This window comes from Neltuma alba, unplaced genomic scaffold (assembly GCF_004799145.2).
Source record: "Neltuma alba isolate B1F8T4 unplaced genomic scaffold, ASM479914v2 tig00002744_pilon, whole genome shotgun sequence".
Taxonomy (NCBI): Eukaryota; Viridiplantae; Streptophyta; class Magnoliopsida; order Fabales; family Fabaceae; genus Neltuma; species Neltuma alba.
The window spans coordinates 206,645-225,108 of NW_021632994.1; the positions used below are offsets into that span (position 1 = coordinate 206,645).

The window sequence follows — 18,464 nt, forward strand, 5'->3', positions numbered from 1 at the left end:
CTGGTTCCACATAAATCTCAGTCAAAAGCAACACCTAAGGCGGCCTTCGACCAATTAACAACATGCACTCCATAACATAAAAGAAACATAATGATAATCCAAAGTTCAACAATATTTGCTGAGGCGAACAAAGTCTTTCACTGCGGTAAACACAAAAACAACTAAAAGTAATAAGAAATCATGCAACTGATCCATGTCCCTAATGTGGCAATATTACAATGAAATCAAAGCATAATGAATGGAGGAGGCGATGCTACTCTCCATAATAGCTTCTAAACCTCCTTCTTCAAAGCTCCAATTAAGAAATGAAAAAAAAAAAAAGGGAAAAAGAGTGAGACGAATGTTTCAGCCAAGGCCATTTGGAGATCCTAAACGCTAAAATGGTACAATAACCATCTTTTCACCAATCATGTTCTTCAAGCTATGTTGATTGATTTGCATTATATAAGTACCTCTAGAAATATCTTGCCGTCAATATAACATAGCAAATTCATAGAGAAACTTGTGCCATTCATTTCTGGATTTCGTCTCCATAAAAGTAAAGAATGGTGGAATATATAAAGGTAAAGACTTAATTTTCATTCGGAAATTAGATATTAAGCACTGCAGTTGATGTCTTGATGACGCATATTCAATTGAAACTCAAACCACATAGGGCTGTAATATCAATAAATGGTACTCACATGCTCCCATAATTCAGCTACTGTCTCTGTGCATTCAGCAAAAGCTCTTGATAAAACTGCAGCAGATGAAGAAGAATAATTAATCCTTTGATATTTCTTTTTTATATTCTATAAATCAATAAATTCGTGACGGATTGGTTTAATGCCCGTTAGTCTCTTGTAAATTTTCTCTTGTGTTGCTTTTTCAAAATAAAATATCATTTCATTATTTGTATATATAATTTAACATGTGTGCGCGCAATATATATGCAATTTTCTTTACAAAAAGAAATTTGTAGTTTTTTAAAAATATATAAAAAAGAATTTGTATGCATAAATCATTTACCATTTTACTAAAATATTAGATCCTGAACACGGCTTAGAGTTCAATGTTGGGGTCTTTGAGGTATCTTTGATTAAGTATATTAATAAACTAATTAATTATTCGCAAATTTTGAAAAATTAAACCATTTTATATTCCTTATATAAGTTTCAATAAATTTATTGCATATAATAACCTTATGGTTTTAATTAGGAATGAAAAAGAATTATATTCATATCATTTTTTTTTTTGCCAAATAATAGAAACAGACCGGACAAAAGCCCAAGCTAAAAAGAAGTATAGGGCACGACACCCACAACCAGCAAACGGCAACCGAAAAAAACTTCAAACCAAATAAAAAGGACACATGCAGATTTTTTGTTTTGATATTGAGACCACATGCATATTTATATGTCAAAAGACATACAAATTTGCTATTTCTTCATTTTCCATGCAGTTCTATAGAAGTGGGGAAATAAGACATATGCAGGTGATATCAAAATTTTCATACGCTATGCGTACTTTAATTAAAAATTCTAGAAATTTTAAAACGTTGTGAAGTATAAGGGCAACGATCCATATGAAATATTGCAAAAGTAAATTATTCACAGATATTATAATCTCATGATAAATATTTATATGCATGCAGTGCTTGGGTGACCAATAAGGAAGCATTGGCATTTGCAAAGTAAGAATAACTTTAAAGCCTTTAACTGATTCCGTTTACTTGGCAGAAATATTACCTTTCAAATTTTGATGAAAGAAGATGCTTGGTTGCTTCGTCTTCCCATTTAATTGATCCAAGAACTGATGAGCCTCTATTGTAAGGCCTTGTCGACTTTTCAATGCACTTTGAGAATTAAATGGGAGCTTCTTCAAACTGGGGCACCCTATTACTCCAATCTCCTTCAAACAAGGAAACTGTAGTGCCGTTCTACAAATGCTCCTTAAGTTTCCTAGAGACCCCAAAAAAAGAGAAGTGAGACTGCAAAATAGGTTACTTTTAACTCTCCTAGTGTAAGTAGCACCGAAATCTTCACTTATTACTTCCACCAATGAATCACAGTAGAATAATTGAAGGACTTGAAGGTTTGGAGCATGGGTAAGCCAATTCAAGCCAACCATATTATGACACCCCTAGAGCTTCAACGTGCGAAGGGTGATTATGTAATCATGTCGCCAAAATGAGCTCCTTGGAATATCCACAACTTCCGAATTCTTAACTAGTGATGTTTTGAGATGCTCCATCTTTCCAAGTGATGAGAACAAGTCACGGAGTGGTGAGCTTACTCCTTAATGGCTAACCCACACATGCGCCTTGGTAATTTTCAGGAGATCAGTATTTTTCCAATAGAGGATATGCTAGACAGATATGTGCATATCTTGAAGATGATCTAAGCTTTTTAACTCACCCAACAACACATTTTCATCAATCTCTCAAACTTTCGACAGTCTCATGCTAAAAGCTTGAAGAGATAACAAATTAGATATAACTTCCTTTGGGAATTCAAGCTCTTCTAGTTCGCCCAGCAACAAGAACCTCAGCTTCTTCAAATTCTTCAACTCCTCTGGCAATTTTCTTATGCCAGTACAGGATAGGTTAATGTGTTCAAGGGTTACGAAGTCCCCAGTTTCTGATGGTACATTTCTTATTCCATAATTAGATGACAAGTCTAGAACCCTAACAGTACTTGGAAGGACAAATACCTCAGCTGGAAAGACTTGTATCCTAGTATTCCTAATAAGCAGAGTAACGAGATTAGTAAAATGAGGTTTTTGTGAGAAGTTTGGACTCACTTCACCCGTGCCCCACATTGATAGCTTTTCTATTTCTTTCCACTTTGCATGATTGTATACTTCAAGGCCACTAGTCCCAAAACCATCTCCTGCAAAGAATTTTCACTTTTTCCCGTGATCACAAGCTACCCAGAGAGCCATATCTCTTATTACATCATGCATCTTAATTGTATTTTCTTTCACACCATTTTCCAATGAGCAAGCATCCTTTAGACTTGAAATTATATCTTCTCCTTTCTTACGAGCTTCATGTATATTATAATCAAATTCAGCCAAAAAACCTTTTGCTGTCCAAGGCAAAATAAGCTCTTGTTTTACTAGGAACATCCAGTATCCTAAAGTATTTTCTAGTGCATCTAACACCTTAAAGTATTTTTTCAAATGCGCACAACACCCTAAAGTATTTTTTAGTGCAATTTTACAGTTAGCAATTTATGGTGTTGGATATACCAAAAAATAGTTTACAATGCTGAATGCACCAAAAAACTTTTTCAAGGTATTGGATGTATCAAAATATAATTTAAAGTGCTGGACGCATCTGAAAAAATATTTCATGATATTAGATGCACCACAAAATATTTTAGGATAGTAAACGCAACTAAAAAAAATACTTAATAGTGCTGGATGCACTTTAACCTCTTTTTTCTCATTTTCTTTTCTTCATCCCATCTCCTCCGGACCAAAAAGTGAACGTTGAGATTTAATATCTCGTAAAATTATATTATAATATTTATAAAAATAAAAAATAAACTGTTAATTAACATTTGACCTTGACAATCTACAATTGCAGACTGCCTGAAAATTTAAAAAGAATTGTGGGCTTTATAAGATAGTAAATTTTAACCTTTCATTCTTCAATCAAATGGTGAGAATGGGATGACGAGGGCCAAAACAGTGAAAGGGGGATGAGGAGAGGTTCCAGTTCTCAATGGGTAAGGTTGCCAATCCCAAAATTTTTCGGTGGCTTGCTATTTTTTGTAAATAAATAATTTTATCATTAGCTTAGAGATAAAATAAGAACCATTCTAGTATTTTGCGGTCATGAAATGATTTCATATAACAGTGACTAGCAGAGTTTTAATAAGTTGGCATTGTTAACCCTGGCAGCTGAAAAATTTGTACTATTAATTTATACATGTATGCATATTAATTACTAAACCTGCATAATAGCATAAATCATATAGTTATTAATATAATGTGTATCAAATTAAATTTGATTATAAATTATTATCTCTGATCCTATTCATAAAAAACCTCAGCATGCATGTTTCATAATATAACATGCTTGATTTAAAGCATTAATTTTTTTTCATGAAGTATATCCCTAACTATTTATAAAACTTTTTAACTAGCTAAGAAAATCAAACTCTTCTAACTAATAACTTTTATTGGGTGTAATTTTAAAATTTTATAAGAAATAACTATTTTTTTTATTAATATAACATACAATAAATCAGTTAAGGACCGGAGGTAGTATATTGTTTGAGAATTAAAAGCACGCTAACTTGTTGCAATTAAGGAGAGGTAAAATTGGGAAAAAAAAAATTAATTACCACATCTTTGCCCTATGTTTAGAATCGAATAGCACTTTAAAACTTTGCCATATGATCAGGATTGAGGGAATAGTTCTTAGACAGCATTATTAAACTACTCCAATTCAATTAAGCATTGCATAGCATATTTATGGTTGAAGATTTTAAATTCAAATCTCTCATGCATCTAATAAAGTTTGGGTGTCAAAGAACAGAAGTTGAAATGTTTTGCATATATAACGGGAGCAATTATAGTAGCAAATGTTTTTTTAATATACAAATGAGTGAGTAAAAGAAAAGCCACATCAACCACTACTAGAAAATAGGCTTATAGTGTTGGTGATTAACGGTTGAAATTGAGGAAACTAAGATGGCAAGAGTGAAAAAAGAAAACCATTTTGATTCAAAAAGGAGATACTAATCATTGGAGTTAATGATATGTTCAAATGAAACTTGCCGTTGCAATCCATCGTAAAGTAAAAGAAAATATTTACTATAGTATGATACTTTTTATGTGCAAACAGTTTCAAAACCCAAAACAATAGTATTGTCATATCAATAAAGGGTAATTGAAAGGGTATATACAAACTCACGATATAGCAGCATGTACTACGGCTATTACTCACACCTTTATTTCCAGAAATTTTATCTTCAACATAGACACTCTGTTTTTGACCTGAAAAGAAAAAGTCTTGTACACCTCCTGCAAGATGATTTAGTGGGAAAAAATTAACAAGCGAAGGCTCCTGATAAGAAAAAGATATTGCAGCAGATGAACATGAGTAATTAATCTATAAATCGATAAATTTGTTACGGAATGGTTTAATGCATTAATCTGTTATAAATTTTCTCTGATGTGTTGCTTTACAAAATAAAATATTATTATATGATTTTTACATATAATTTAATGTGTGTGTAATTTTCTTGCCAACAAAAGAAATATGTAATTTTTTAAAATATAGACAAGAATTTGTATGCATAAATTATTTACTAAAATCATAGATCTTGAACACCGTTTATAATTCAATGTTCGATTTTTGAAGTATCTTTCATTAATTATGTTCAGACCCTTCGGTAAAAAAAAAAAAAAAATTATGTTCAGACTAAAGTATGCATTTAGTGGTGGGTCCAGAAGACACACTGATATTGGGTGGTCATTGGAGCCAAACTTTGCAAAGAAGGAAGCAAACATTTTGGTCCTTCAGTTGCAGGGCATGGTTCCTTCTTTTCTAATGAATACCTGCATGAACAACAATTTTGCATTTTTGTATTCTATTGAGGTTTGTTAGTTTTAGCTTGGTGCCGCCAATAGGCTTCCTTATGAATCATCTGGTTGTTGCCATGTTGGGTCACATTGGAAATTTAGCAACTTGACACCATTAGAGAAGGAGAAATGCTAATCCATAAGTGACTATGCCCATGTCACAATCACTACAAATACCTCTATCTGAATTCCTCTTGCTTTAAAATAAGCTGCAACTACTACTTATTGGGTACTTGTCTGAGTTTGTGTTGAAGTGATTTTAATTATTTTGGATTTAGTTCTGTTTTTGGTTATGAAAACAGAGGTGAACAGAGCATATCAACGTGTGTTTGTTTTCTTTGGATTGCCAAAACCTCCCTGCTTTTGGACTCATTCCCAAGCCTATATAGCATGAACCGTAAACAAACCCACAACTCTGAATATCAATCTATTACCAACTGAGCATCTTCCCACTCTTTCTTCTATAACTTCTTCACAACTTTTTCAAGCCAAACCTAAATCTCTGTGGCTCTGATTCGACATTCTTGAATACAAACAGCTTCAAACAACATTTATTATAATCCTTCGTGTCCAAAAGACAACAGGAAAATAAGGATGTGAACCGCTTTGTTTCAATTCATGCTATCCATTTCCTTCTTGCTACCATGATCACTGCCAACAAACATCCCAACGGCTTCTACTTCCTCGTGTATATCTATGAAGCTTCTCTCTTGTTCTTATTATCTTACTCTGGAAAACATTTGTGTACGATTTTTGCAACGGGAGAAAAAGCAACCAGCACAAGAGGAGGAGGAAAGGTTTCAAGAAAACATAAATGTCACAGCAGGAAACACAGTCATGGGGCTCCACATTCGTCCGTTTCTAAATCTTTTTCCAGTTACTCGTTCAAAAGTCTGATTTTTGCGTTCAGTTTCTGTATGGGTTTTTTGGCATAATACTACTACACAAATTCTTATCATAACCCATTTCTTTATCTCTATCAGAATTCCTTTTGGTCATGGCCTCTTATGTTGCGTTTTATGGTTCAATTTTGTTTTTGTCACTTGTACAGATCAGAAGCTTGGTCAGCAAAGTTACCCAGTCATCTTGCCAAGTAAGTCCAAGCCTTTTAGAAATATTAGGACTAACGATCCAAAGGGACAAACTCAAAAGAATCAAAAAGCACGTTCTAAAAATTTTACGGACTAAACCTAAAATAAAAAGAGACTATAAGCACACTAATGATTATACTAATCCAAAATTATACGAAAAATTATAAGCACACTAATGATTATATTAACCCAAAATCATAACATAAAACAAAAGACATAGCGTACAATCTTATGGCAATGTTTATGGGTAAACAGTAAAAGTACTCAAACCATAGTGCTTGAGAGGATACAGAACGATACAATCTGAGAGAGTATAGGAATATAGCAACACTGACTATAACCTTTATTCACTCATTTATTTCCAGAAATTTTATCTTCAATATATATACACAATATGTTATTCACCTGAAAAGGAAAATTCTTAGGCACCCACCTTCGAATGATAACCTTTCTTAGACGACATACTCTGATACTGGCCTGCATGAAAAGTTAGCAGGGGAAAAAAGTTTAATTAGTGAAGGCTCTTGATAATTAAAAAAAATAATATTGCAGCAGATGAACACAAGTAATTAGTCCTTTTATATTTCTTGTTATATTCTATAAATCAATAAATTTGTTAAGCAATAGTTTCATGCGTGTTAGTCACTAGTAAATTTTCTCATATGTGTTGCTTTTCAAAATAAAATTTATAATTTAACGTGTCTGTGTCTGTATATGTATATATGTATTTTAATTCAAAAAAGTATGAAGGCGACCTTTTTTTTTTTTTGGCCAACATATGAAGGTGATCTTTAAAGAGTAAAGACTTGCTTAATATACGGGTTTGAATAATGAAACTTACCATTGCAATCCATCGTAACATTGGAAAAAAAAACAATATATTTTTCTAATCCTAAATATAAAACCCATTTTATAATATAATTTATATTAAAAAATAGGTTATATACTTAAAATTGAAGGGAGTATCAATAAAAGGTACTTGAAAGGATACAATAAAAGGCACTCACCACCAACTGCTCGCACCCTGACGTGGAAACAATGCGGGGCTGCAAGCAAAGTTTGGCCCGGGAAAAAAAAATTGATCAGCGAAGGTCTTGATAGGGGGGGGGGGGGGAAAGGCAAAAAGAAAAGATACTGCAGCAGATGAGCACAAGTAATTGCCGCGGAATGGTTCAATGTCCGTCAGTCTCTTTTAAAATTTCTCTTACGTGTTGCTTTTCAAAATAAAATGTCATTATATTATTTTTATGTATTATTTAATATATGTGTATTGGTTAATTTTCTTATAAAAAAGTAGTTTTTTAAAAAAATATATGCAATAATTTGTATGCATTTACCATTTACTAAAATATTAGATCTTGGACACCGCTTAGAATTCAATGTTGGGTCTTTGAAGTATCTTTGATTAACTACATTAATAAACTATAGTTAATTATTCCTTGTATACGTTTTAATAAATTTATTGCATATAATAGCTTAACGGCTTTTAACTAGGCATGAAAAAAAATATTTATATCAGTTTTCGCCAAGTACTCATTAAGCTCCTTCATTAAATAATAGAAACAGATCATACAAAGGCCAAGCTAAAACAAAACAAAGGGTACAGAACCCACAACCGGCAGACAGCAACCCAAAAAAGCTTCACACCAAATAGTAGCAAAAAATTTTTATGTCAAAATATTTACAAATTTATTATTTCTCTTCATTTATAATTTTTGGTCCCTGAAGTCTATCCTCATTTTGTTTTGATCCTCAAATTTCAAATCATAGTCTTTTATCCTTCAATTTTTTTTATTTAAAATATTGATCCTATAATTCTATAAAAACTTAAATCATTTTGTTTTTTAAAGGAGTAAAACCTATAATTTGAAACTTAAAGGACCCAAATCAAAATAAATGAAGACAACATTATGGGACAAAAAAGTATATTAAACCTAAAAGAAAATATATATAAATAAAACGTACTTGAAAGGATGCATAACGTTACAATAAATACTCACTCTCTGAGCCGAACTCTAGTTCCCATAAGTGCTTGTTTAGCTACGCTCCGAAGCGATGGGTGCACGGAAAGTTTAGCCAGGGTTAAAAATCAAAAATGAATCAGCGAAGGCACTTGATATTAAAAAAGAAAAAGAAAAAAAAAAGATACTGCAGCAGATGAACGCAAATAATTAATCTTTTTATATTCTATAAATCAATAAATTTGTTACGGAATGGTTCAATTAATGCCTTCTCTTATGTGGTGCTTTTCAAAATAAAATATCATTATATTATTTTTTTATGTATAATTTAATATATATGTGTATGTGTAATTTTCTTACAAAAATGCAACTTTTTTTAAAAAAATATATACAAGAATTTGTATGCATATATCATTTACTAAAGTATTAGATCTTGAACACGGCTTAGAATTCAATGTTGGGTCTTTGAATTGTCTTTGATTAACTACATTAATACACTAGTTAATTATTCCTTGTATAAGTTTTAGTAAATTTATTGCATATAATAGCTTAATGGTTTTAATTAGGCATGAAAAAGAGTAATTTATATCAATTTTTGCCAAATACTCACCAGACTTCTTTTATTCAATAATAGAAACAGACCATACAAAAGCCCACACTAAAACAAAACAAAGGGCACAAAATCCACAACCAGCAGACAGTAACCGAAAAAAAAATTCAAACCAAATAATAAAGCACAAACAGGGGGAACAAAGATTTATATGTCAAAATATTTACAAATTTACTATTTCTCTTCATTTTCAGTTCTATATGGAACAGGACGCATGCAGGCAAGCATCACAATATCAAAATTTTCTTACATGCTATTTGTACTCTTTTGGTGAAATATGCTATGCGTACTTTAAATTAAAAATTCTACAAATTTTAAAACGCCATATTGGGAAAATAAGTTATTCACAGATATTATAATCTCATGATGAATATTTATGTGGATGCAGCGCTCGGGTCAATTAGAAAGTATATTGGACTTTGCATGGAAGTGAGAATAACTTTAAAGCTTTAAGTAACTGATTGCAATTAGTTGACAGAAATAATTACCCTTCGAAATTTTGATGAAAGAAGATCCTTGGTAGCTTCGTCTTCCCACTCCAATTGATCCAACAACTCTTCAGCATATCCTATAAAGCGTTGTAGATTTTTCAATGTATTTTGAGAAAATGGGAGCTTCTTCAAATTGCCGCAGTGAAATACTTCAATCTCCTTCAAACAAGGAAACTCTAATGCTGTTCTACAAATGCTCCTTAAGTTCCTCAGATATCTCAATCGAAGATAACCGAGACTGCAAAATAGATTACTTTTCTGTATCTCAGTGCCAAAATCCTCGCTACTTATAACTTCCACCAATGAATCACAATAGGCTAATGTAAGGAATTCAAGGTTTGGAGCATGTAGAAGCCAGTTCAAGTCACGCATATTATGAAACCCAATGAGAACCAGCTTGCGAAGGGTTATATAATCATGTCCGCCTAAATAAGCTCCTCGGAGTCTCCGCAACCTCAGAAGCATCAACTTTTAATGTTTCAAGATGCTTCATATTTCCAAGTGATGAGAACAAGTCGCGAAGTGATGAGTGTACTCTTGTAACAAATAGCTCACACATGCATCTTTGCAATTTTGGGGAGTTCAGTATTTTTTCGACAGAGGAGGTGCTGAAGACAGAAATGCGTATATCTCGAAGACGATCTAAGCCTTCTAGCTCATTCAACAACACATTTTCATCAATCCCTCCAAGTTTTGACCGTCTCGTGCTAAAAGCTTGAAGGGATAACAAACCGGATATAACTTTCTCTGGGAATTCAAGCACGTGCATTCTGTCCAGCAACAAGACCTTCAGCTTCTTCAAATTCTTCAACTCCTCTGGCAATTTTCTTATGCGAGTATTGGATAGGTTCATGTGTTCCAGGTTTACAAAGTCCCCTATTTCTGATGGTACATCTCTTATTCCATAATTAGAAGAAAAGTCCAGAACTTTGACAGTACTTGGAAGGACAAATGCCTCAGTTGGAAAGGCCTGTATCCAAGTATTCCTAATAAGTAGAGTCACGAGATTAGGACAATGGGGTTTTTGTGGGAAGTTTGTGCTCACATCACCCCCGCCCAACAGTACAAAGAGCAAGTGGCAAGCCTTTACATTCTTCCACCACTTGCTTTGCAAGAGACGATATATTAGGTTGTTCAAGAGTAGCATCGCCCACTTTCTCCTTGAACAAATCATATGCTTTATCTGGTGGGAGACAATTTACTTTGATGCTTCCATCTGCATCCGCACCCATCCAACCGCATACCTCTTCTAACCGAGTTGTAAATATTATCTTACATTCATGATTATTAGGGGAAGGAACCCCCAATTTTAACAGGTCAATCCTTTCCCACACATCATCTAATAACAACACAAATTCCTTGTTTTTTAAGATATTCCATAACACAACAGCTCTTTCATCCACCGTCTTATTATTCCATTCATCATCTGTGACATTCAATTTCTTCCTAATGGCAACTTGAATTTTTCCTTCATCTGCATCTTTAGACACCACAACCCAAATGACTACATTGTTTGCTTTCTTTGAAAGGAAATCGTTGTTGAATTTCCTGAGCAGACTTGTTTTGCCTACCCCTCCCATTCCCCGCAAACCAATGATGCCTCTCGGATTGTTCTCAAAGCATGAACATAGCTTCTCAAATGTTGATTCTACCCCTACAAGCTTAGCCACAGGAAGTTCATAGAACATATAACGGGAAATCTTTTCTGCTACAACATCAAAATGGCCTTCGCTTGTAAGATCATCAACGTCACTCAGCTTTTGGTCAACCATTTTTTGTAGCTTGTAGATAGCCCGGCAATTCTTGGGACAATGACCTCCGAAAAATTTGGCTTGTATTTCTCGACGACCTTGCTTCACAATGTCTTCGACTTCCTTTCGTAGCTCTTCTTCTCTGCGCATCCAACCCCTTGCCCGATTCAAAACCGTCAGCCTTGGGTCCTGCTCTGCTGCTTCGACCTTCATCTTGACATCATGATACATATCGTCGAGTTGCTTTGAAGCACTTTCCAAAGAGTTGAGCTTTTCTCCAAGATTGCGTATTGAATCTGCCCATTTGGCACAATAACCACAGAAACAAGTTAGGATGTCAATAACTAGAGGAATAAATTCGGACATGGTTTGCTTAGGGTGCACCAAAGAAGTGAAGATAAAAATCGAGAAGGAGAAGACAGAAATGCAGTGAATGACAGATAGCAATGTTTGGCTATCAGTCAGAGAAAGCTTTAAGGACGATATTTAAAGTGGATGACCCAACCTGCAGCTATTGAAAAATTACGGTAAACAATTTTTAATAATTTAAATTAATTAGACGGTCTATGATGCAATTAAGTTTCACCATCAACGGTCTAAAACTGCGTTCTTTGTTTTATTTTAATTTTATTTAAATTGATGGTTATCCTTCCCTCTAAGAGAAAATAATATCTCTGTTGTAAATATTATGTTGTGTGGATGTTCATAACTCCTTAGCCCCTTGGGATTCCTTCTCATGGTTCATGACATTATACCTTATAACTCCCAAATTGAAGGGTTTCAAGTATTGATTTCCTATAACCTCCAATTGTACAATTATGTTGCTTAATTCCTTTCTTTATGTACTTGTAACTCTTTAGGATAGTCTTCAATATTGGGGTCCTATAAATAAGAGATGATGTACACATATTTGAAACAATGAAGTGAATGAGAACTCCCCCTTAATTTCTCCTCCAATTTCCTCTTATTTTTTCCATCTCCCCATCTCAATCTTTGTACCTTTCTCATTTTTCATAACAATCTCTATATATGCTAATATTTTCATTTATTGAGTGAAAACCACTTTTGGGAATTTGTATCGGTAAAATCCCTTAAGAATTTTTTACTCGACAAGATTTTTTGTAGTATATGTTGGCGTTTGATTTTCCTTTTGTTCGTCTATATTATGTAATAAAGAAGATATTTTATATTTTAAAATAAATGAATAGACAATCTAATCTTTGTTCTTTCTATGCATGCTTAGAGAAAATTAAAGTAAAGGAGACAGAAAAGTAAAGTTGGGAAAAACACAGAGAATAAATTGCATTTTACCCGACTTTACCATGAAGAGAAAAATAGAAAGGACGAAAAAAAAAAGGACGGAAAATGGAACCTACAAACCGCAAGGCCTCTGCAAAAGAACTCGTAACCTTTTCAAAGGTGAGGACCCCTAACTTTTTCTCTCGTGTCCACAAGGCTAAGCATTTTTTGGAGCCTTTATAGGGACAGGTGCCACCAGACCAGACCTACTACCCTTATAAACCACTACTGATTTTACGCTTATCTTCAGCAGTCCTTTCAATCTCAACAACGTGATGATGAAATCGACCTCCTTCCTCAATCCTCATCTTAGTCTCCCCAAAAAAAAAAAAAACCATTTCTTTTATATTTCATGAAACAAGCATATTTTTTTCCCCAATATTTAGATTGCACAGTGTAAACTTACTTGAAGTAAATCTTTATACACACATAATCTCTCACTCAATATTTGGAACATCGGTCAACTAATTTGCAATAGCACGAAATCTTAAAATTAAAAGAAAAGTGACGTTAATTTTTTCTCCCCCCTTTGCAATTTGGGATTAAACTTTTATGTTCACTGTTGGTTCTCTCTACTCTCTTCTTGGGTGGAATCTATTTGTTTCCTTGTTATTGCAGTTTAAGGTGACTAGGTTTGGACACTCTGGAGTAATCCGAATTTCTGTCGGAATTGCATGGCTACTTTTAAAAATTTGCTTCTCATATCTATTTCATGTCCTTTATTCCTGTTGTCCTGTTGTTCATTTCAACTATTATTATGCTTGCCTACCTAATGCTTTATTTGGCTCACCAGAGTTCAGGAGAAGGGAGGAGAGCAATCTTAACAATCCCTTGTTTGAAATATAATGATTGGAAAGAAAGGAGGGAATGTTAATGATACCTGCTTAGGAGAGAACCCGAGGGGAGCTAATAAAACAACTAACTATTTTAACCTAATAAAATCTAAATCAATATTTCTCGATTTTCTATTTTATTAGTTTATAAATGTGTATAATGCAATTTCTCAATTTTGACTTTCCATAATAAAAATTCTTCATTATTTATAATACCGTAAAGTGTTTTTTTAGTAGCACATAATATCTTAAATTAATTGTTACTGCATCCAATACCCTAAAATATTTTTTAAAAAGCTGAGTGCAAATGAAAAATCTTTTAAGAAGCTGGATGCATAAAAATTACTGTAGAATCCTAGATGTCATTAAAAAAAATAATTTAAGATGTTGGATACACATAAAAATTACTTTTTAAAATTTGCTTTGTTATGCTTGCTTACCTAACGCTTTATTCGACTCAACTAATTTGCAAAAGAACGAAATCTTAAAATTATATGCTTTATTTGTCGGGTAGCAATGTTTGGCTATCAGTTGGAACTATTGAAAAATTATGGTAAGCAATTTTTAATAATTTAAATTAATTAGACGGTCTATGATGCAATTAAGTTTCTCCATCAACGGTCTAAAACTGCGTTCCTTGTTTTATTTTAATTTTATTTAAATTGATGGTTATCCTTCCTGGAGCCGGAAAAACGGGCCGAGCCCGTCGGGCCGGCCCTTTTAGGCCCTGAAATTATGAGGGCCGGGCTTGATATTTTTCTCTTAAAATGAAACATAAGCCCTGGAGGGCCGAGGGCTTAAAAGGGCCGGCCCTGGAGGGCCACGGGCCGGCCCTTTTAAGCCCTTTTATATTTTTTTTATTTTTAAAATTTTTTTATATAATATTAATGTTATTAATTTTTTACATTGTTAATAATATTTCAAATATTTAGTTATTATTATCATTTTAAAAGTAAATTTAGTTTTCGATAATAATTTATCCAATTAAATTTTTAAAAAATGGGTTAATTTGGACTTTAATAATGATTTGATTTATATTATATGCGTTGATATTTTTAAACTATATATATATTTGATAATAGAATATTTTTATACTTATATAATTTGTGATTCTATAATTTGAATTAGAAATTCATGAGTTTTAACAGCAATGTTTCTCACATTAAAGTAAAAAAATAGTTAGATTGCAAAATTTAAAAATAAAATTCTTATAAAGAAGAAAAATTTGATATTTTTGTTACGAAAGAAAAGTATACTTATGAAGAAAAGTAATTAATTATAGTGATGATGAAGTTTCAAAAGATTAATAATAGTGTTTATTTATTGCACAATTGCATTATAGATAAAACTTTTAGATGTTGTTATCTTGTTAATGAATGTTTTAGATGTTGATGAATATTTATATATGATGATATTTTATATGTGACTTAATTTTATTCATATTTATGTCTTTTATTAATAATTTCATTGATTTATTTTTATAAAAAATATGATAAATATAAAAAATAGTATTTTTTCATAAACGGACTAAAAGCCCGCGGGCCGGCCCTGGCCCTGTAGCTTAAGGGCTGGGCCTAGCAAATTGGGGTATTTTTAAAATTCCAGCCTTGGAGGGCCGGCCTTTTTAAGCCCGCCAGCCCTGAAGGGCCGGCCCTGATTCCCGGCTCTAATCCCTAGAAAATAATTACTCTATATATGCTAATATTTTAATTTATCGAGTGAAAACCAATTCTGGGAAGTTGTATCGGTAAAATCCCAAAAGAAGTTTTCACTCGACAGGACTTCTTGTTAGTGTATGTGTTGGCATTTGATTTTCCTTTTGTATGTCTATACGACAAAGAAGATATTTTATATTTTAAAATACATTAATAGACAATTTAATCTTTGTTCTTTTCATGCATGCTTGAAGAAAATTATAAGATAAATTTCATTGGAGGGCTTTGATTTTTTTATAAAATAACATTTATTTTTTTTTAAACATTTAATAACTTTTTTTCAATTTTACCCCATATATTTTCTTTTTTTTTTACTGTTTAGTTCATTTACATCCTGTCTGGTACGCTGGAATTGAGGGGGCAGAAATAGAAATAAAAATGAAATCCGTGCCTCTTGCATGTTTGGTACACCAAAACACCATGGAATTGGCTTCCACATAGAAGCCAAGCGGATGGAATTGGCTTCCATCCTACAACCCAAATATTTGCATTTCCATGTTGCACATTTCATTTTTGCCCTCCTTTCATGATTGACACACAGGCTTCACACCCTAAACCCACCGCCGGCAATCTTCTCACCCACCCGTAGATCTTGCCACTACCTATTCTTCAGATCATAGTTGTTAAAGGTGTTAGCTATCGAAGAGATCTGATAAGTCGAAGAGAGGAAGAGGGGTCGAGAATGGCTTCTCCTTTGTCTACCTGGGTTTCGATTCCAGATCTGAAAATTGAGGACGACGACAGCTTCAATCTAAACCCATGATTTCATCTCCAAATTGAAGGGTTCCTTAGTTTTGCCATTTCTTTTGGCTTATGCTTCATTTGCTTCAGTGCATTTAGCTGAAGCTTGATGGCATTTTTTGGCATCTGAGAAGACATTTTTGCTTTTGCATCTCGGTTTTTTATTTTCTTTTGATGGTCATTGATTTTTGTAGATCAGTCATGGTGTGTTGATTATGGATTATTGATAATGCTGGGTAGAGATTGTTTCTGGTTGGTTGAAGCATGGCCATTGTTCTCGGTTTGTTGAAGCATGGCCTACTATTCTGCAGCGTGATGGTTCACGGAGGAGGTTGGGGATGAAGAAGGGGGATTTTCCTTTTTTATTTTTTAATTAAAGGGTATTTAAGTCTTTTCAAACAAAAGTTAAGTCTAATTCCACCGTCATACCAAACATATTTTTAAACCCCATTTCCATGTCTATTTCCATTTCCATATCCATATCTATTTCTATTTCTATTTCTATTTCCATCAAAATCAAGTCCTTATTGCATTTTATATGTATTCTTTTTATTAATAAGGATATATTTTAAAATATATATATATATACTTTATATATTTATTGTTTTAAACTGATTTTAATTAATTTAGATAAAAATTTATCTTATATTTTGAATATATGAAACCCACAAACTGCTAGGCCTCTGCCAAAATAACCCGTAATTTGATGAGTACCAAATTTTCTAGAATACACAGACGACAAAGAAATTGGATGTGATTTAAATAATTTTTCAAAGGTGTGGACCCCTAACTTATTCTCTTGTACCCACAAAGCTGAGCATTTTTTGGAGCCTTTATAGGGGCAGGTGCCACCGGACTTGTTACCATTATAAGCCACCATTGATTTCATGCTTATCTTTAGTAGACTTTTCAATATCAATAATGTGATAATGAAATGGACCTCAGTGCTCACCTTAGTTAAGAAGAAAAATTCTTTTATACTTTGTGAAACCGGTTTTTTTTTTTTTCAAGTATTTACATTAGACGGCATAAAATTACTTGAAATAAACTAATCTTTATACGAACATATACTTCAACGTGTAAGTTGCTAGATACTAGCTGTTATTAAAAAAATATTTTACTATGATGAGTGCACAAAAGATTATTTTAATTGTTGAAAAATAATTTAGATTGTTGAATGTTATCTTGAAAAAACTCAAGTATTTTACGCAAAAAAAGGTATAGTTTCGAGTAGAAGAGGGACATCACACAATAACAAAACAGCTTGTTACTGATAAAAAATTATCCTGTCGCTATGTTCCGTCACTGTTCACTTATGAAGTTATAATCCTCAAGAAATAAGGCACAATACAAAAAACATGATTTATAGGTATCATCCAGCAGTTTCTTATAACTAAATCACTACCCAAAAAAAAACCGAATTAGTAATGAAATTTAGTGACAAAATTTTCGTCACTAATCAAAATTAACAACTGATTAGTAACGGAATTTTTGTATCACTAATTCCACCGTCACTAAATAATTAGTGATGGAATTCAAAATTCCGTCGCTAATTAACACCATATTAGTGACAGAAATTAGTGATGAAAAATCCTTTGCTAATTAGTGACGAATATCCCAGAAAAATTTTGTCATAAAATAGTGACGAATTTGTGATGGTCACTAATCCATGTCTAAATATGTTTATTTTGTAAATTTAAAATACTACTTGGCAACTATTGATTGCCGCCACGTGTCATATTTGTGACTGTCACCTCTTCTCTCTCTCATGTTATCATGTCATCCTCTCATCCATATTATTGTCACGTGTCATCAACTTTAATTTTGAAAAATTACTGAAAACAGTCTTTGATAATTTGAACTACTCAGATGTTGTATAAAACAGTGTTCCTTGTTTTCCTTTAATTTTATTTAAATTGATGGGTATCCTTCCTTGTAAGAGAAAACAATATTTCTATATGCTAATATTTTAATTTATTGAGTGAAAAACCACTTCGTGGAATTTGTATTGATCCCTTAAAAATGTGTTACTCAACAAGATTATACTAAGTTATTTCCATTAAAATCTCGATATCCTTCTTGAAATCTGTGATGTCTCGTAGCTGGTACTACGAGCATTTTGAATAGGTTTAGATTTTTGTAGCATACGTTGGCATTTAATTTTCCTTTTGTTTATTTATATTATGTAATAAAGAGATAATTTATATTTTAAAACAAGACGGAAATAAATGGAAAACACAACGAAACTGCATGTGACTTGAATAATTTTTCCAAGGTGTGGGCCCCGCTTTTGATTTTATGCTTATCTTCAGTAGACTTCTCAATCTCAATGATGTGATGACGACATGGACTTCCTTGCTCACCTTAGTTTTTTTTTTTTTTGGGGGGGGGGGGA

At 32.8% G+C, this 18,464-nt stretch overlaps 1 protein-coding gene across 1 annotated transcript; it reads right to left on the reverse strand.

Moving 5' to 3' along the window:
- Nucleotides 1-10,145: 10,145 nt before the first annotated feature.
- LOC114736594 (disease resistance protein SUMM2-like) lies at nt 10,146-11,847 on the reverse strand. Its single transcript, XM_028924456.1, has 2 exons — nt 10,792-11,847; nt 10,146-10,700 (listed from the first exon to the last, which is right to left on the reverse strand). The coding sequence occupies exons 1-2, from the start codon at nt 11,845-11,847 to the stop codon at nt 10,146-10,148; spliced, it is 1,611 nt and encodes a 536-aa protein (XP_028780289.1).
- Nucleotides 11,848-18,464: the final 6,617 nt, after the last annotated feature.